Here is a 21,930-nt window from a genome sequence, read left to right on the forward strand (position 1 = left end):
AAATTAACTTATTGAACTATCAATAAAGTTATGCTAATAAAGGAGTGTTAGCTCTTATCGACTCATGTCAGATATGAGAGGGCCTGATTAATATTTGTTTTACGTTTAACCTAATCTAAGCCCTTTTCTCAAATTTAAAAAGATTATAAATGTAAAATTTCACTTCTTTTTCTTCTCATGCTGGCTGTGAAATAAGTCGTCCTCGACTAGTAAATATAAAAGTGTTAATTTTCAGCTCTCATTTGTGTATGTAGCGTTTCTAAACAAATTATCTCAGATGTCACTATATAATTCACATTTAATACAATGTAAGCTTTCAATCTGTCTGTTACAGAATGGACATAATCTGTCATTAACAGGCAATCGTCTCAGACGCCACATCTAAATTTAGCCAAAAACTTTAATATTGTCAGGTCAGCGTAAAGTTAGCAATAGTGCAATAACAGCAGTAACTTACAACCATATAACTGCTATTACAGGTGGAACGTTATAGCATGCACAGCTGTATTAAAGAATAACAAGGGACTTCCATGACCGAGCGGTTAAGGTCGTTGACTTCAAACCACTTGCCCCTCATCGATATAAGTTCAAGCCTAACCCGGGGCGTTGAATTATTCATGTGAGGAAGCTATCCAGATGGCGTATGGAAGATCGGTGGTTCTATCCAGGTGCCCGCCCGGGATGAAATAATGCACGGAGGGGCACCTGGAGTCTTTCCTCCACCATTAAAAAGCTTGAAAGTCGCCATATGACCTATAATTGTGTTGTTGCGACGTCAAAGGCACTGACCTTCAGATTAAGCTAAAAATAATCTTTCTTTCAAATTGAAGTTTTGGTCATACTATGAACATTAGAATATGAGTTTTTGGTTCTAATATATTTTAAAAATTCTAAATCAAGAAGAAAAAAGATGACCGCGTTGGGAATTGAACCCCGGACCGCCGGGGCAGTAAAGATATTTCCCCGTCGTCGTAACCAATAGCGCTATAGCGGAATTAGTGAATTGTAACTTCAAAATATAGATATTTATAATCGAGACAGTTTACCTCGAGTAAAGCGTTGCAAACGCTTTTCGATTTACATCGTAAAAAGTAGTAAAACAGCAAATTCTCATGTGTTTTCGTAACATAGGTTTGTCAGTTATTAAGTTTTAAAACCTTCTTAAGAAATATAGCATTTATCTAGAAATATTTTTGTCGAACGATCTGGAGGACAGACACCCTTTAAATCCAACAAAACTAAACAAATAAAGAAGTAACAGCAGTATCACTGTAAAGTCACAATGTTTAGGAGGGCTTGAGGATGCATTTAATAATGTCAGTGTATATATATATATACAAAATAGAACTTAGAGGATTACCGACGGATTTTAAATATCCCGGCGTCATATGAACAAAGAACCTGAGAGCACATTATGAAATCTGGACATGCTTTGGTTTTCGGTTATTGCTAAAATCAGCACCGAAACGGTGGCCACGAATCAAGTTTTGGTAAACTTAGGTAGCTGGAAATTATAATAGTACTATCAGAATTACTGCCATGACTGTTGGAAATTACAGTTACAGTGACAACAGTGTAACTGCTATTAATACCTTAACTACCAACAGCAGAAACTACAGTATTACTGCTAGTACTATTACTGTGATAACTGCCAACAAGAGTAGCGACAGCATTACCATAATTTTTGTTACAATAACTTCTATACCTTACTATGTTCAGGAGGGCTTGAGGATACATAAGACTATGTAAATATTAAATTTGTGTGCCTAGAAATAGTGCATATAGAATTGCCGACGGAATTTAGATATGCTGACGACATCTGTCCAGAGAAGATCAAAGTATCCAATATGAACATGTTTTGGCGTTCAATTACTGTTGTAATCAGCACCGAAAGGGTGGCCTCGAATCAAGACTTGGTCTACTTAGGTCACAGTCGAGGATTGTCCGAGATACACTATGAAATCGGTTATAGCAAACATTGCTTCATGCGTTGACGGAAAACACTATCAAATCTATTTAAAATTGTAATTTTAGTTAATTTTCATGTGTCGAAAAATAGACCAAGTCTCTGTTACTGTTGTAATCAACAATGTTCAGGCAGGCTTGGGGATGCATAAAATCACGTCAAAATGTTGCTGGTATTATTCCACAGTGCATTAGCACAGTCCTTCATTGCCGTCGGATTTTCAATTTGTTACATTTTGGTACTCAGTTACTGCGGTATTCAGTTATTGCTGTACTCTGCACCAGAACGATGAACTCGAGTCATGATGGTGTCCGCTTTGATCATCGTCGGGGACTGTATGAGATACACTAAGAAAACAAGATATTCTTTATTCCATAAAATAGTGAAACTGTATTTACAATGCGCATACAATTTTATACAACCATGTGCAGCATATAAGTTTATAACATCTAAATACCAAAACCTTATGTTTTCACATTTAATTATCATTTTTATAAAATGTTTATCACCAAAATATAGTTCAAAACGGTATCCTCAAATGTAGTATGCATATATAAACGCCATTTCACAACTCTCAATATTGTCTGTATACCATTTTCTGTAACATACCAATCTGATGTTACTGTTTTAAATATGAAGTTGACACATTTAAATATTCATGATCAAAACGAAGTCTATAACTACTGTCTATATCACATTTTGTGTAACACAATAATATGTACCACTATTTTACTCTAACACAGTATATTCTATATACAGTTGTGACAACTCTGTTCCGTCTTACATTTAAACATTTGCAAATCAATCGCTTTATTGCATTTGAATTAACTGATTTTTAAAAAAAGAATATACATACTATATAGTGGCCATGATGATTTTTTTTTTCAATTGTCTCGCACACAAGAATTAGTGTTTTGCTATGATTTTCAATTTGTCCAATTGAAAAGACAGTATTTGTGTTAAAAGACCTTAAAAACTCCTCTTGAATGTTATCAACATTTTTGTCACTAAGGGATAACAAGATATCATATGACTTTATTCATTATTTTGAAGTTAACTGATAGATGTCTTTGCTATTCTGCTTACGAAAAAGTATTTTTCGCGTGCGGCCAAATGGCGAATGTTGCATACTTTTAATCTGTATGTATTTAAAAGGAAACAACCCTAAAAATTAACTCGTGTAACCAGAATTGAATAAGCCAATGTCTTGATATAATTTATATGATAATATAACGATGAACAATTGCACCACGGACGCGACATTGCATTTGGATCAACACTCGTTTATGTTCAAACCGTTTAGTTTGTTGTTTGGTTTTAGGTTTGTAAACAAGAGGGCCATGAAGGCTTTGTATCGCTCACCTGACCTATTGACATAAAGATCATCAAGATTAACATTCTGACCAAATTTCATTAAGATTATGGTCATAAATGTAGCCTCTAAAGTGTTAACTAGCTTTTCTTTTGATTTGACCCGGTGACCTAGTTTCTGATACCGCATGACCCAGATTCAAACTTGACCCACAGATCATCAAGATTAACATTCTGACTAAGTGTCATGAAGATACAGTCATAAATGTGGCCTCTAGAGTGTTAACAAGCTTTTCCTTTAATTTCATTTAGTGACCTAGCTTTTTACTCCACCTGACATATATTTTAAAGTGACCTATAGATCATCAAGATTCTGACCCAGTTTCATTAAGATAAAGTCATAAATGTGGCCTCTACAGTGTTAACTACCTTTTCCTTTGATTTGACCTGGTGACCTAGTTTTTTTTATCCTACATGACCCAGATTCAAACTGGACCTTGAAATCATCAAGATTAACATTCTGACCAGGATTCATGAAGATACAGTCATAAATGTGGCCTCTACAGTGTTAACTAGCTTTTCCTTTGATTTGACCTGGTGACCTAGTTTTTGATCCCAAATGACCCAATATCGAACTTGTTCAGATTTTATTGAGGGTAACATTTTGACCAAGTTTCATTAAGATTGGGCTAAAATTGTGACCTATAGAGTGTTTACAAGCTTTTCCTTTGATTTGACCTGGTGACCTAGTTTTTAACCCAGACCCAATATCAAACTCGTCCAAGATTTTATTGAGGGTGACCTTCTGACAAAGTTTCATTAAGATTGGGCCAAAATTGTGACCTCCAGAGTTATAACAAACTTATATTTGATTTGACCTTGTGACCTAGTTTTTGACCCCGGATGACCCAATATCGAACTCATCCAAGATTTTATTGAGAGTAACATTCTGACCAAGTTTCATTTAGACTGGGCCAAAATTGTGACCTCTATAGTGTTAACAGTCAAATTTTACGACGACGACGACGGACGGACGGACGACGGACAAACGAAGACGGACGACGGACGCAGGGCGATCACAAAAGCTCACCTTTGAGCACTTTGTGCTCAGGTGAGCTAAAAATGCATTATGAAATAATTGGCGTTTGGGCTCGAGCCCATCCCGGTAGCCAACCTGACCTTAGAAGATGGTTGCCGTGTGCTCTTTTCTGTTGCACATAATTAAATACATTTACTAACAATGCCGAACCATGCGACAGGAATGCATATTTCAACAAATTTTCATTCAAGAATGGTTTTGGGGACAAATTGGCGTAATAGATATAAACTACATCACGATCTACTGTAATACCTATTTGCCGCTTTCTTTTAAGGCATGCTCAGAATGTTTGAAAAATAATGGGTTCGAGTACAAAATCAATCGATCAGTTATGACCCGATGCATGCTGAAACATGACAGTCTTTCGGATGTCTACAAGAGAACGTATATAAGGATGCTCGGTTCTGATTGCATGATTTGCGTTCCCATGAGATAAGTCTGACCGCTTAGCTGAATAGGGAGAGCACGGGTCGCGGGGTCGCGACTTCAATCTCGGGCGAGGCGCATGTTCTCCATTGCGATTTGATAAAAGACATTGTGTCTGAAATTATCCTCTACCTTTGATTCATGTGGGAAAGTTGGCTAACTGAGAACTTTTTTGCGGAGAACAGGTATGTACTAATCCAGTAACATTGGTTAGGTTAACGGCTAGTTCAATAACATTAAACTTGCACAGGGCGCCTTTTAATATTTGGACGTTCAACATGTCCCTGTGTCAAGTTTAATCGAATGTCAGCCATTTGCATAGCACAGATTACGACTTTATTTTATTGAAGTGTAATGTAGGAAAACTCTCAAACACGTGAAACATTGGTTTACCGTAACTAAAACTGCACCAACAATCACTTCCCCGACGCATTTCACAGAAACTTCTAGCGTAATTTATTGAAATATCACGGACAATACAAGACCGAATAAATATATAGAATCAATTATACATGCTTAGACGAAAACAAATACGTTTAGCATACGACACTTGTAAAAAATCTGCGGCCATTATTTAACGCATGGGTACAGCCGAACGCATGTGGACTAGCCTTTTAAACTGCTTTGATAGGACTTTACAACTAATTTAAGTAACGTTTGATAAAATTACAACCAATAAATGCTGATTACACCCATCGATTATAAACATATGCATACTACATAGACAATACGTTAGCAACGGGCCGCATTTTTTTTTCAAATCCGACCGTGAGAATATTTTTTCGTCTAAAATTAATCTTTATAATAAAGAAGATTTGACAGTTCGTGTTGTGTTGTGAAAGTGAATGGATGTAAATTTCATTTTCAAAGTGCGGACTGATCTTCAATATCTTCAGTAAGACAGTATGTTCAATGGATGTGTAAATTAGGTTTCTTTGTCCGTTGTTGGTATTTAGCTATCGCTTTCAAGTCACTTCTATCGTGAACTTGTAAAACTTTCCGCAAGGACTTTTGCGGAAAGCTCTACCGGGAAATTCATACTTTCGATAAAACGTCGGACTATATGAAATGTCAAAATCTTAAAATATTGAAGTCCGACGTTTATTTATAGAACTAGGTTAACGGCATGCCGATACATAGCTGAAATACTATTGAAAAAAGGCGTTATTTCGAAATAAAACAAACAAATTCACGAGATACTACCTCTTTGGGACTTGTTGATTATCGTGTTGCCATCAGTTCGTTATCGCTTGACCAAGAGACACCATCTCTTGCAAATAAGATACTATCGCATAGCCACGCGATTTAATCGCGTGACCTCGAGATAAAGAAAAACGCACACTTGTCGCCGCGGAGCTTCATTATATACAACACTGCATTTCGTTGCATAATTGATGCAAACAAACGTCATGAAATAAGTATCACACGATATATGTAGGGGACAAAATTGTTCTCATTAGTAATGTCACTGTGGGGAATCACATGATCAAAATAATCTCTAAAGTAGTTATATTTTGAAGAACATAAATAAATTTCCTACCTTGATAAGATATGAAATTTACACATAGCCGAACATATGACTAATGAAAATTGTTAAATTATTATGTAGTTGACACTAATGACAGATATCCCGTAATTACAAACACTAAGGAAAATAAGAAGTCTCAGTTTCTTGAAGTGTTTCAGATAATCAGAGGGTAATTGTGATTGAAATCTATGTAGTTTTAGGATACATCTATGTTGCCATATGATAGCTATATTTTAGATTTTATCAGAAGTTGCTTCAATACTATCCGTTAGTATTCATAAATTTATTTTGGTTTAGATATTATTTTGATCATGTGATTCCCACAGTGAATGAATGTATACTTTATGAATCATCAAAAACAAACCGATTCGCGTTATCTTTGTCAGTATTAACATACTTTATTTCATGATCTCAAATATGAATCGTCAGTCTTTATTTTTCAATGTCACGTAATATTTAACGTTTGGACTTCTGGACTATTGACCGGCAAGCCATTCAATATGTACATGTATATAGAATTCTGGTCCTATTTCTGAGTCATAAAGATCAAGTTCTACTGAAAATAATGTTCTGTTAGGATTTATACAGTGTAAGCATGTTCATTTCAAGTTAAAGACTTTTATTTTGTCATCGCCTTCTTGTGTGACAAATAACACACTCTGTATTGGATAAAAACAAATGGAGAATGGATTCGCGAGTCCATCTGACGCTGTTGCGATCACTCCTTTCTTCTTTCCATCTTGTCCTATCTGTACAATGTTTTTTGATCCGTATCCACATACAAATATGTTGCCTCTTCTATCAGAAGCAATTCCTGAAGCTTGAACTAAATCTGAATCGGTATATGTATCAGTATGATTTCCGTGAATATCAAAAGTTCTCATCCTATTAGTGAAATCGACGACGAACATTTTGTCTCCGTTGTCGCTGAAGGCAATATCTCTGCTAAATGTGAAGAGACAATTCCCGGAGCTATCTTTTGATACGGTCTGCAGCAGGTTACCTGCCATATCATGTATGTAAAGGGAAGAACTATTATCAGTTATGTACAATTTGTCTTCATTGTAAGCAATATCAAAACAAATATGACTCACGGCTAGTTGGCGTTTTCGTGTCATTTGTTTTCCAAGAGAGACAAACTGAATTATGTTGTTATAAAAGGTAACTGCTGCTTCCTGTTCATTTATAGCGCAAACAAAGAAAGGACCATAACTTAAGTCGCACTGATTTATCGTAGACAAATTGGTAACGTATATACGTTTCAGCTTTCTATTGTTATAATCAGTTAACAGCAGCATTCCTGTTTCTGTTAAACATGATCCGCCGATATAACATGTTTTTATATCATCTTGCAATTTGATATTCATATCACTGGTGCTGGTAATTGAATAGACGCCTGTCCTAGGTTTCAAGGCTGCGGAAGAACTAATGCTGAGTTTTCCTAATGATTGTAATCGACGCAAAGTGTCTCGTACGTCTGTGTCCACTTGAAATTTTATTTTCGTGTTAGAAGGTGTCTTCAAGGAATTAATGGCGTCATCTGCATTGGTAGCTTTCTCTTGGGCGATTTTCATACTGACAAATGTTTCAGCTTTGTTTGCCTCTAGTTGCAGAATATCATTATCAGCTTGCTTCATGTCTTCCATTTCTTTTTCAGCTTTCTTTTTCTCATCATCTAGCATACTCTTCCTTTTGTGAAATTCCTCTTCGACTTCATTTATAGATTCCCTTTTAAGGTTTTGAAGTATAAGTTCCAATTCTTTTATGAAATCTGCAATCGCAATTATTGCTTCTGCCTTTGAATCCTTCAACTCTTTAAGAAGTGTTAAACGTGTGCTGATAATTTTCTCCAACTGTTTTATCTTATCCTGTAGCTTTAGAGATGTTGCATCTGCGTCTTCCTTTTTGAAAACAGTGTTGATAATATCGGGTATCAGTTGTACATCCGTGCAGCTCCTGAAATATTGTAAATACACTGTATGCTTATTAATAAATATAACAAAATATGTGATATTAATCTAGAATATTCTCCTTGGAGACATTTCTTCAAGAGATACATGTACACATAGTGAATTCGCGAGTTATACATATAAATAGAAGAACATCAACGAACGCAGATTGTAAGAAAGAATTATATACAATATTTGATACCCTTTGAAAGTCTTTAGAGATAGACGTTCAGGGTAGAGCAAGTGGCACTCGGAGATAAATCATAAATTATGCACTTCTGTAATAACAACATTCATTTGCCACCTATATTTAGTTTCTGCAATACTCTTAAGACCAGATTTAGGCTAACTTTCTCAATCTGTGTTCTAAATAGTTCCCGTAAAGGAAATCCAGATTACAAAATAAATGCTACAATTTGCGTCTAGGGCATCTCTAACGACTTTATAGGATAAAATTCAAAAGCTGCCAAAGTAGACAGTTCACTCGACTATTTTGATGCTGGATAGTGAAATTTGGCATATCTGAGGAAGCTGGAGCTACCACTGTGGTGTTTAATGACCGCAATGTGGGTGAAAATCTATTTAGTAATTACAGAGATAGAGGTAAAATGTATCGAAACATTGACAAAGTATAAAAGGGCAATAATTCATGGAAACTTTCTGCAGGAGTAATGTATTATGTGCCATATCATGTGGCTAAAATGTAGATCAACTATTTTAAATCTGAATCAAATAACTGTAATATAGCACAAGCGCATCAAAACACAAACCTTAAAAGTTAAGAGAGAGCATCAGTCATAATATAGACAGACAGACAGACATTTTATTTCAAATCAAATAGGCTAAAAAGCCCATGATGACATACATTTGACACAAATACAATAGCGGACAGTGTACAAAACAAATATAGTATTTCAATGACACATACTAATATAGTAACATAAACATCTAGCAAAACTGACATTGAGTTTAATGAAACCCTATTTTCTGAGGAAAGTACATATATTCACCCGGAGAAGGCCGGTAAGAAATAGAAATAAGTTATCAAAAATAATGTCATAGCAGAGTGCATTTCAAATGTATTAACCTTACAGCGATTTTAGAATGTCAACATTTCACCTTTTAGTTACGTTCAATGTTTACCGGAAAGAAAGATAATTACGAGACTGGTAAGCCAATTTCAAATAGCAGTTTCACAATCAGTTTAAGAATATTTATGTAACATATTTGAAAACAATTTTAACAGAGACAACAAGACAACAACAACACACTGTCACATTAGCTATATAAATACAAAAGTACATAAACTACATAGTACATTATAATTTTTTTTTTGCTACAATATGGATGCAAAGCCTTGTCGAAAATAAAAATACAAGGCTAGCTATCCTACAGATGATTTACATTAAACAACATTTAGCTTAGGAAGACCTTATACAATATCATCGAAAAATAAGGTCTAATTATTCTTACTCTAAATAAAACTAATATAAATACTTAAAATTTCCTTTACTTTTCGTTTATGCATACTCAATACCTTTGCAATGCATATACAAGTCATCTGTGTGATATACATTTAATTATCTATACGTTCTCAAGTTTCTTAATTCAAAGGCATGATATGTATACATACCTAAGTTTTTCAACAGTGTTTTATTCTCGGAAGTTACTAGCTCTACAAACTTATACATACTAGGATTTGTCCAGAACCTTTTTGGTATATACATTTTTCTAATATTTTGGTATAAAATACATTCAATAACAAAATGATACTCATCTTCTAATCTGTTACAAATTTGACATTTTCTATCGTGTAATGGTATTCTTAGTGGTTTTTTCCACCTTCCTGCTTCAATTAGCAATCTATGGGATGATACTCTTAAACGAGACAAAGCTTGACTGAACTTACTGGTATTAAAACTTTCAAGATATGGTTGAAACTTGAATGATGCGATTGATCTATAAAATAATGCTCTACTTGAGTTATTTAATCGATCATTCCAATTTTGCACGAACTGATCATTTAACCTTTGCTTTACTAAAGAAAGAAACATTTTATCATTACCTACTCCTTGGTTCACCCACGCTTCTGCCAAACCAAGAGAACAAAGCAAATTTTTAAGTAAAGTACACCAGTTAACCTTGTTTGGATATAACTCCATGTCGTTTCTCAATAACTGATAAACAATATACACATATTTGTCTTGCCTTAATGTCAATATTCTTAACCAATACTTTATAACCTGAAGCATTTGAGTAGTTTTATAAGAAACCCGTCCAAATTCCCCATAAATAAAATCATTTTGTGTGGTTTTCTTTACTCCAAGTAATTTCTTACAGAATTGCATATGAACCCTCTCTAAAGACTGACTTTTTGCAAAACATGTAACTTCACAGCAATAATTTAAAATAGGAGAAACAAGTTTGTCAAACAACTCTAATTTATGTCTAGGCGGAATGTAAGTGAATTTATATAAATATTTATCTAGTTTATACATGGCCTTAAGGGCTTGTCCGGCTAATGTATCTTGCGCACTACTAAGAGATCCTCCAGTAGTAAAAACAATACCTAAGTAGCTAAATTTATTCACTATTTCAACCACCTTACCATCATAATAAAACGTTGTGTTTCTGGGAACGGAACCACCCTTTTTAAATATTACTACGTTTTTGTTTTTGAAACATTTACCTTCAGTGTCCATGTGCAGCAATAATCATATAATAAATATAAACTCCTTTGTAATTCTTCAGCAGTATTAGCAAAAATAACTATGTCATCAGCATAAAGCAACATGAATACTTTAAACATATTAACGTTAATACCTTCCATGTTACTATTTATAAACATTTCTTCTAGGTCATTTAAAAACATAGAAAATAAAAAGGGAGACAAACACTCCCCCTGTCTTACCCCAAGCATACATGTATATTCATTACTTAATTGGTTACAATGCTTAACTCTAGATTTGACTGATTCATACATGGACTTTATGACATTTAAAATATTTCCTCTAAGACCTAGCTTAATTAACTTGTACTAGAGATTATCACGTACAACATAATCAAAAGCTTTAGTGTAATCCACAAACAATGTATAAAAGGTTTTTCCTTCATTTAATACATGCGTTATTAAACCATTCAATACAAAAACATTATCGACTGTGCTCATTTTTGCTCTAAAACCTGCTTGTGCCTCAATATACACATTATAGTTTTCGGCCCAATCTTTCAGTCTGTTATTTAAAATACGTGTGAACAGCTTACCTAAACAGCTTAAAAGAGTAATACCTCTGTAATTTTCTACATTGTTTATACTTCCCTTTTTATGTAATGGTATCACATAACCTTCAGACCATCTAATAGGAAAATATCCGATTTCAAAAATCTTATTGAATAATACATATAGTACAGGTAATAATATGTCCTTACCAGCAACAAAAAGTTCATTTACAAAAAGGTCAGGACCTCCAGACTTATTATTTTTTAACTGATTAATAGCAATGTCAATTTCTTCAAGAGATAGCTTACTATTAAGTTCTTCAAACATATATTGCTGCAAGAGTTATGAACCTTGTGTCATATATATGGGTGGTGATGTAAAACAACCATCTTAATTTGTATCAAATCCATTTAGTAACAACAAAGATATGATAAAACAGCTTCAAAAAGCTAAATTGAAATTCTAAGGAAAAAGGGAACTTAATTTATGAAATATTTGCACCAGAGTTATGGATATTGTGTCATGTGATGATGATGATGATGATTATTATTATTATTATAATTATTATCATCATTATTTTTATGATGATGATGATGATGATGACAGAAACAACATAATTAAATTTGGTTCAAATTCATTAGGTAATAATACTCCATATAACCAATATTCAAACTGGACCTAGAATTTATCAAGGTAATCATTCTGATCAAATTGCATGAAGCTAAAGTAAAAAATTCAGCCTCTATTGTGGGACGTTTTGGCCAGCGGACGTTTTGGCTCGGACGTTTTAGCCTAGGATCTTTCGGCCTAGGACGTTTTGGCCAGGCATTTTTTGGGGGTAGGATGTTTTGGCCAAAAATAAATTGTGGTTCCATATCATGCAAAATATGGTCTGAAGATTATTCTAAAGAATGTTATAGTATAAGTGAACAAATTAAACTGATAATAAAACATACTCGTGGTATTTTATTTTTATTTTTTGTAATCTTTTTATATGTATACATAGATATTAGAAAAGAAAAAAAAATAGATATTAGAAAAAGATATTAGTGTGTGTACGTGAAAATATTTGCCATTTACAACAAATCAAAATGAAAATAAAATTTATTCACAACTATTTTTCTTTAAAAAAATGATTAATTATACTGTAACATATGATATCATATTAATATCCAGATCATATTTTGCATATTATGGAATTTTTTTTTTTTGGCCAAAACATCCTACCTCAAAAATTTTCTAGCCAAAAAATCCTAGGCCAAAACGTCCGTGGCCTAAACGTCCGTCCTCCGTATGGTATATTGCACACACAAGCTAAGTGTGAACAGACGACAGACGACGGACGATGGAATCGAGCGATCTTGCTTCATTTTTTTTCCGACTTGAATGACATTTACATACTTAGGAGACACGGCTACATGTCACTGAAGTTGCTGTTTTAAGTAATATACCGGAAATTATTACGTAACTATTATGCAAATGACATGATAAAACATAGGTCACCTAGTAATCAAGACCCTTATTTAATTTCGAGGGTGTCACCTAATTAGTGCGGATCATAAAAAGTTACTGAAGCATATAAGATGGCTTTGATGTGACATACTTTAACGCCTTCGGTCATCAATGCCATAATGAGAACGCACTCGGATTAATATATCACCTGGTGGAGCTGTATAAGCATTTCACCAGTGATATCATCCATAAGAAAATACTTCGGAACTTTAATGGACATTTCCTTTTAAAACGATGAAAGTGTAGTTTAAAAAAAAAATCTAAATTCGTAAGATGTGAATAAAATCAAGGACTATAACTACATACTGAAGGAAAATACTTAATATAAATCTCTATTTTTTATCTCTTATGTTTACATGCTGGATAGTTTTCATATCGAAAATGTATCGTGCGCAGAAGTCATTACCCGTAAATTAATAGAATAATTATATATAATTATATTATAAACTTGAATTCCGCAAAGAATAGACTGTGACATCGTTTAACAACAGATAAAGAATTTAAGTGTAGAACACCCCTCCCCGCTACCGGCCCCCTCTCTATTAAATCTTACCTCTGCATTCACCATCCTAACCACTTTGATATTGTCAAATAAAAACTTTCAAATTCAAAGAATCAATAGAAATAACAAGGGAATGAAGTATTGCCATGCAATTCAAAGTCCCCTACTGGAAGGCACCTAATTTTCTCACTGCAGTATAACATTATGAATGATATCTGTCAATGATGTATAAACAATATTGTACTATATATACAATATGTTATAACAACGCCGATTATAAAAAAGTTATCATATAAGTTATTCATAGTAACAACAAAGGGAAATTAATCCTTAAAAAAAATCTATATAATATAAGTCCACAAGAAACTCTTTACCAGGTAGAGATATGTCAAAGTACACCTTAAAGTCGGATGTAACATGCATGTTGTACCACAGAAAAGTGGTCTTGATTTTTCTCTACCGCCAGTAATAAAAAAGTTACAATAAAATCTATTTATAGTAACAACAAAGGGACGTAATTCTAAAAACAAGGGTGCCTCATGGTGGTGAACATTTGGTCCAAGTTACATCAAAATCCCTCCTGAAGAAATGCACCGTACAAAGTCATTCTTGAATTTGACCTTTGACCTCTAAATATGACCTTGACCTTAGACCTTAGACCTAGGGACCTGGTTCTTGCGCATGACAAACCGTCTTATGTTGGTGAACATTTGTGCCAAGTTACATCAAAATCCCTCCATGCATGAAGAAGAAATGCTCCAGACAAAGTCATTCTTGTGTCAGACCTTTGGTGTCTAAGTGTGACCTTGACAGTAGACCTTGGGCCTGGGTTTTGCGCACGACATGTTGTCTCATCCAGGGCAATATTTGTGCCAACTGATATCTAAATCCTGTTTTGCATGACAGGACAGGAAAAAAATCCTATTGACCTTTGATCTCTAAAGTGTGACCTTGACCTTTAAGCAAAGGTACTGGGTGTTGCGCATGACACGTTGTCTCATCATGGGGAACATTTATGCCAAGTAATATTGTAATCCCTGTTCTGGCTCGGACAGGAAAAAAACCTTATTGACCTTTGACCTCCAATTGTGACCTTGACCTTTGAGCTAAGGGTCCGGGTTTTGCGCATGTTGTCTCATCATGGGGAACATTTGTGCCAAGTAATAATAAAATCCCTTCATGGATGGCAGAGTTATTGACGGGACAGGAAAAAAAACCTGTTGACCTTTGACCCCCAATTGTGACCTTGACCTTTAAGCTAGGGGTCAGGGATCTGCGCATGTCACGTCGTCTCATCATGGGGAACACTTGTGCCAAGTGATATTAAAATCCCTTCATGAATGTCAGAGTTATGGACCGGACACGAAACAGACCCTGTTTATGCTATGTTAACATTTGACTGCTAAGTGTGACCTTGACCTTTGAGTAGGGGTCTGAAAGTTGTGCCTGGGGAAACCTGTTTTCCGATCGCAGCGCCATCTATATTACACCCGAAATATGTGGGTGTCTGATAAAGAACGATAACTTCTGAAAGCAATAATCCATGGCTAAAAATAGAAACGGAATTCTCACGGAAAAGGCAGATCGGAATCGTATTCTTCCGAAGGGTTCCGAACAATTCCGGGCCACAGACAAATACCAGTTTTTACCTCCCATAGCTTTTCCGGCAAGTTGTAATAACATTTAAATATGTAAGCAAACTTAAGTTTGCGTCATAGCCATCAAGATGTTATATAAATGCAGACCTAGTGATCTACGAAAATTGCCGAGTTTTCAGCAGAATTGCCTCGTTTTCGTTTCAAACAAGCGCAAATATGATCATATGTTAATTAGGCTAATTATAGAAAATCGTCAGCACTGACATGGAAACTCCTTCAGATTTCCCCAGGCGTTGATAATATCAGAAACTCGATGAATGCCAATTAACACTAATTAGCGCAAATTAAGTCGGATCTTTAATGCATAGAGATTATGTATTATTTCTTCTGACAAAGCACAAATATTATCAACGGCTTCCCAGGCTAGGTAAAAGATTCTGGTGACGTTTTGGTGAACAAAATCATGAGATAAAGTTTCTGGCGATGTTTTGGCAAACTGTTCATCCAGTAAAGTCTGTGGTGAGTTTGCTGCAAAGTCACCGAAACGTTTGCCGAAAGATCGCCGCTACCGGCAAACTCCTGCAAACATTTATTACTCTGTTCTGGTGAACTAAAATGTTTGCGGCAAATTTACTGCAACTTTGCGGCACATTTGCCGCAAACTTTTCATTTTGGTAAGGGGGCCAGTTTAGAGGCACGGACGGACGGAATGACGGAAAAGCGCATTCCTATAGTCCCCGAAACTGGTTTTCAACCAGTAGGGGACTAGAAAATAACAATTTTAAGATTTTTTTTTTAAATACGGAATGGATTGATCCCCATTTGAGTGTATCAAAGGCTGAACTTTGTTAACTGAACATTTTTACTTTCAACTTCGACTTTTAATTATATTACAAACATCATGTAAGCTAAATGCGGCAGGTTGTAAGTTCTGTTAGATCATGTTAGGAAATAAAACAAAAGCTTTATTATTTAATACTTTATTAATTCATGGAAAATATCATTTTTTCATTTTTCTTAACCTAAATTTGCCGAGATCAAAATTGCTGAAAAATAGTTTATTAATCAGCGATAATGCGCATTAGTTAAAGTATATCAGTTGTGAGTTTGCAAAGATCTACTGTAACATATAGTTTCCTTTGTCTTATGGATATTTACTATAAAACAAACTCATTATTGATCGAATAGATTGAAATGCAATATGACTCTAACGTAATTTATATTGTGCGGTGATGTTTTGCCCTACGTAGAGTGCGCATGCGCGGAAACAGTTTCCCGTTGCCAAGGAAATAGCTCTCTGTAAAAAGGTCTATAGCATATGATAATATACATATTGTAAATTTCACAACACCGCATGCTTATACTAATATTTTATGAATACTGGCATATCACTTTAATGAATACATCAAGTAGAAAGATAAAATCTTATAATTTCGAATTTACACAAAAATAGTGAGGTTTCCCCAGGCGTTGATAATATCAGAAACTCGATGAATGCCAATTAACACTAAGGGTATTCAGGTTGGCATGTCAAATTGATATACTTGGCACTATAAAAGGACACTGTCCTTGGATTATTTCATTTAAACTTGCTTTTACATAATGCTTTATACATATTTTATTGTGCCCACACACAAGCCCCAGCCCCCCAGAATTATGGCTCTTGATAGTCAAAAACATCACACTGCCCATAGCTTTCGCAGAAGCGGTGAAATGTCAGTTGTGAAATGGCGCATATTTGCTCTTGTCCGCACAGTAAACCCCTACTTTCGGTTTCGATCCGCAAAACATACCATATGGGGCGTATAAAGTAAAACAGCTCTCACCTCATGCAGAATGTATTCTAGCAGGGAAAAAGTGTTTCTAGAGCTACACTTTGCGCAAAAAAAAATGAGAAAATTAGGATCTATTTACTTTGTACTTCTTTCGATACACCACGGAAGCACATTTTCGACTGAATTACTGACCTATATTCAGGGACTATCAAGGGACAAAATATCAGCATGTTTTACAAAAGTAGATCTAACCAGCGTTTCAAAAATATAGTCTTAGTAATATAACCAAAGTATGAAGAATTGTCCTACGTGTATGAATTCTGTTATTTACAAATTGAAACTTGCACAGACTAAAGATCTGTCTGAATGAAATTAAGTCTTGTCTAAGTTTAAACAATTATCTGCAAATTGCACATACCTGTGTGACAGAGCCATGCAGCTTGTGCAACCCACCACGTCATGGTTTTCACAGTACATATCCATAACCTTTACTGTATGAATCTTGCATCTCACGGTCGGTAAATCCGGGAGGTCCGTCGTAATACCTGTCGACTTAAAATCCGATTTATCAAGAAGCTGATGTCCTTCTAAAGTAGGAAAATCTTCATGTATGTCTACACATGACCTACAACAATATCCTTGACACTCCACACAGTATTTTACCGCTTCTCTATTCTTATTTTTCTTGGCACAAGGCGTGCATTTAAAGTTAAATATTTCATCCGAAGTATCTTCACATCCACCGGTCGCCATTTTGTTGAGATAACAATTTTACGTCCTCTTTCGTTTTCAAAGATCGTTTACGTTCAGGTTAACTTAAAAGATAAAATAGAAATAAATACATGTAAACCCACAGTTTATTTTAAATTGCGTTTTGAATTCTGTTGAAAAACGTTTTTAAGACATTGAATGTACAGCTGTATCTGTTTTCGTATTTCCTCTGACCTTTGTTATTTAAGGTATTAGGTCACTAATAGTAATGTTTACAAAATGGCCTTTGCTTGGTATATTCTGAAAGGTAACCGTGTTTTGCACTAATTTGCAAATTTTAAACAACTTTTACCGTGCCGTTTTTAAAAAAATTTGAATAACTTATGGTATCTCCTCAAGCTCAAGTAGAGACAAATTTCAAAGTGATAGCCACTATCCAAAACGTTTGCAGAGAACTCATTTTACCATTAATTTCAATAGACGAAACATCAAACTATTGGTAAACAATTATAAAACACAATATAAAAATGTCAATATCATTTTTTCTATGGTGCCTCAAGAAAACGGATTTAATGAGACAGAATTCATACTTCAACATTGAAAAAGTAAGGTCGAATGATGTGTTTCTGTCTTGAATTTTGCTTACTCCATTTAAAAATAACCTTAGGGAAGACGTAAAACCTACCTAAATATCTTCCACAATATATAATCTAAGAGTGAAAGCAAAATAGATAACTTTCACCGTGCGTAACTCAATATTTTTACAGATTTGTAACTCTACCCCTTCTGTTTAAGTAGTAAATTCTCTTTGAACACCAAGAAATTGCTTATAAGATTCATCTTTTTCCATTTTTGTACAAAACATCAATAATAAGTCTTGAAAGAAGTAAAAACTTACTAGTAAAAAAGGAAAATAAGGGGAAAAAAATTTGGTCCCAGTAGGGCTTGAACCTACGCCCCCCTAAGAATTGCAGTAAAAGTAGGTTTATGGTAGGAATTGAATACTCTTCAAAAAGGAGGTTCTCTATTAGTGATCTAATACCTTAAACCAGTTTTCAAATGTCTCTTGTTGTCTCACTGTAGAGATAGATCTAGTACCTAAAATCTTAGATTATGAAAAACACAAATACAGGTTATATTGTTTGACAATATACCTGCGCGGAGGTTGCATTTACGTTTCTTATCCTTACTGATTTTATATTATTAGTATTGCCTCCGTTTGTCTATCTTAGTTTCAAGACAGGTTGGAAATAAAAAAGGTGAAATTTCTGATTTTGGCGCGTTGTTGTCTTTTCGCTTTGTCGCGGGCGCTAGAGCGAAAATGCGAGATTTAGAACTCGACAAGCGACAAACCACAACGCGACAAGGCGAGAATCTTGAAGCTTATTATTATAAAGATTTATATTGAATTGCTTGTCTTTCATAGAGTACTTAAATAAATTACACAAAACATACAAATAGAACACTTTTTACAATTGTCCTGCTTGATGATTGCTAAAAAATAATATTTCTAGATGCTTGAACAACACTTATTTCTGACAACCAAACAGTTTATATTCGTATGCATGCAGTTCTTGTTTTAAATGTTACATGGCTTAAACTTATACTAGCCCAAAATGATTTTATACGATAGTAAGAATCATTAAATGCTTTCATAAAATACGGACCTTAACAAAAAAAAACTGAAAACATAAAAAGAATGAAATAGGGGTCTTAATATTTACTGAATGCAATTAAATGTAAGTACGGTATACATATCTTTGTTTCGCGACTGGGAAGTTAGGTTTCCTGTCCAGGAAGCTTTAAAATTCAGAAATGTAAAAGAATACAAATTTTGTTCAGACATTAACAAAACAAAAAAAAATGTGAATGGTTGAAATTAAAATAAATTATCTAAGTTTAACTTGACATATTTAATTTAATGATGCCTTGTATACTCATGCATTTGGTCTTTGATGGAAACAAGTCAGAAAATGATGACTTTGCTTCTCGAACAGGAAACAAGTTACTATATTTAGCAACAAGTTTCCATTCGAAAAGTGAGTAGAAAAACATAAATTAATTTCCTGAATTGGAAGTATTCCCTACTGTTTTCATTGTCAATTTTTATAACTTCTGTTCTTTCACGCTGCTCCGCTTTTCACTCGAAATTTTCATCATCTGATCTCAATAAACTATGCTACAAAAACATGATCGTCCACTAAATAAATGGGGTAAATGATATATAAATTTCCAGCTGGAAATGCAATAGTATTTTATTTAGAGGCTTTTTGTTATTTTCAATGTTAATTTTCACCACTTATGTAAAAAATCATTTTTTTACAACATCCCGCTGTTTCACATGCGATTATTGTGAAAATCTCACTAAGTCTTCTGGTTTATGATGCAAGAGAATTATACTTCCATAGCAGCGTATCCTCGTAGATTCCATTTCTAAATTAGTATTTTTTCTGTGGTATTACTCATTCTTTGTATTTTGTGTGTGTGTGTGTGTGTGTGTGTGTGTGTGTGTGTGTGTGTGTTCTTTTTCATTCTGCCATATGTATGCAATTACTGCCAGTATTATTAGTGCCATAAATTAACTTATTGATAATCTTTGATGTTCTGTAAACTGTTTAACAAGAATCCATAAAGTTGATGTTCTGTTCAGTTCTGTTCTGTATATTATCTCGACACTCCATATATACAGTATTCCAAAAACAAGAACCTTGTATATTGTACTACATTTTGTATTTATAACATTCTAATATGGCAAACCATGTTTTATTTGTAATAAAACAGCAAGGCTGGTCATACCTGCGATGACTAAGAATTTCAGTTGTATGAAATAATACGAGCATGGTGGAGAGGGGTGGGGGAGGGGTGAAACAAGCTGAGATATAAGTGCGAGTGTGAAACAAGCTGAAATAAAAGTGTGAGAAACTAATAAGGGGGCCATTTTGGCCCTAGACCACTTGCCCGAGTTTCGCTACTTGCTTGAACAGTTTTTGTAAATGGTTATAAAGGAAAATGTCTTTAATATTTTTTTTTAAATAGTGCCTGTATTATCTGACTACAATATTGTAAAATTTCTAGTAAATTATTATGGTTGGGGGATGGATAGGGGTAAGAGGTTGGGGAAATGATGGCATTAGATACTTAGAGACAATATCAGACAAGATTTTAAAAGTTCCACAAAAATGGAAAAATATCATACTCTGTTGTAGCTGTGTTTTTTGATGAATCAGAATGAACAATCTTCATGCAAAGTCACCAATGGAACATTTGTGTTAAATTATTTTAAAATTAGGTTTGCTGTTTTGATAAGAACCTTTTTAAAGTTAGAAAAAAGTGACATTACCTCCTGGTGGCCATGTTTTTTGATGAATCAAAATGATTTGAACTTTCTTGGTAGAGGGTCACACAATGACAATTTATTTGATCTTATTTTAAATTCAGGGCATTAGTTTTACACAAGATTTGTAAAGTTTCCACTATATACATATAGGGAGACTTGACCAAGCCCTCTGATGACCACATTTTTTCACAAATTGTAAGAATTTTAACACTCTTGGTAGAGGGTTACAAAAAGATCATTTATGTTAAGTTTCCACTTGATATATATAGGGAAAGTGAACACATCTATTGGCAGCCATTTTTTGATAAATCATAATATTAATTTGAAAATCCTGGTAGAGGGTTACATTATAGGGACCATTTGTGAAATTAATTCAAAACTGGACTAGCAGTTTAAGATTAGATGTCTTTTGAAGATTTTTGTATTTTTAACTCTATGTGCAATTAAGCAAACCAGCTTAAACAATTGGGAACAAGACCACCCAAGGAACATGAAGGCTAAGTTTCATCAACTTCCATCTCATGGTTTCAGATGAGATGTCATTTTAAGGAGTGCGGAGCGACAGATGGTGAAAGATCACAATAGCTCAAGCAGAGAATTTTGTCCTCAGGTGAGCTAAATATAGAGGGTGGAGGTATTTGTCCTCAGGTGAGCTAAATATAGAGGGTGGAGGTATTTGTCCTCGGGTGAGCTAAATATAGAGGGTGGAGGTATGTGTGCTCGCTTTAACCAGCAACATTACACTTTTTGACCCCAGTGACCATGACCTTCGTGATACCTGACCCTAAACTATCAGTTGTCTGCCCCTTACCAAAACCAGCTCTTGCACGAAATTTGATGATAATAGGGGCAGTAATTAAGAAAACGAAGAGAAATCAAGAAGCGTGCCATAAAACTTCAACCTGTAAGTAACGATGGCACCGATCCAAGTGCAAATATCACAGTCCTTTTTATCCTTCAAATAGCCAAACTAAAAACAAGTAATTAAAGGGAGAA

The 21,930-nt window shown here is 34.5% G+C and overlaps 1 protein-coding gene across 1 annotated transcript; it reads right to left on the minus strand.

Annotated features, from left to right (window-relative positions):
* Nucleotides 1-5,922: 5,922 nt before the first annotated feature.
* On the minus strand, nt 5,923-17,839 carry LOC128546058 (uncharacterized). The gene is made up of 2 exons (XM_053526693.1): nt 17,305-17,839; nt 5,923-8,286 (listed from the first exon to the last, which is right to left on the minus strand). Exons 1-2 carry the CDS (start codon nt 17,637-17,639, stop codon nt 6,930-6,932), a joined length of 1,692 nt encoding a protein of 563 aa, XP_053382668.1. The 5' UTR covers nt 17,640-17,839; the 3' UTR covers nt 5,923-6,929.
* Between the last annotated feature and the right edge of the window lie 4,091 nt (nt 17,840-21,930).

Source organism: Mercenaria mercenaria, chromosome 16 (genome assembly GCF_021730395.1).
Source record: "Mercenaria mercenaria strain notata chromosome 16, MADL_Memer_1, whole genome shotgun sequence".
Lineage (NCBI taxonomy): Eukaryota > Metazoa > Mollusca > Bivalvia > Venerida > Veneridae > Mercenaria > Mercenaria mercenaria.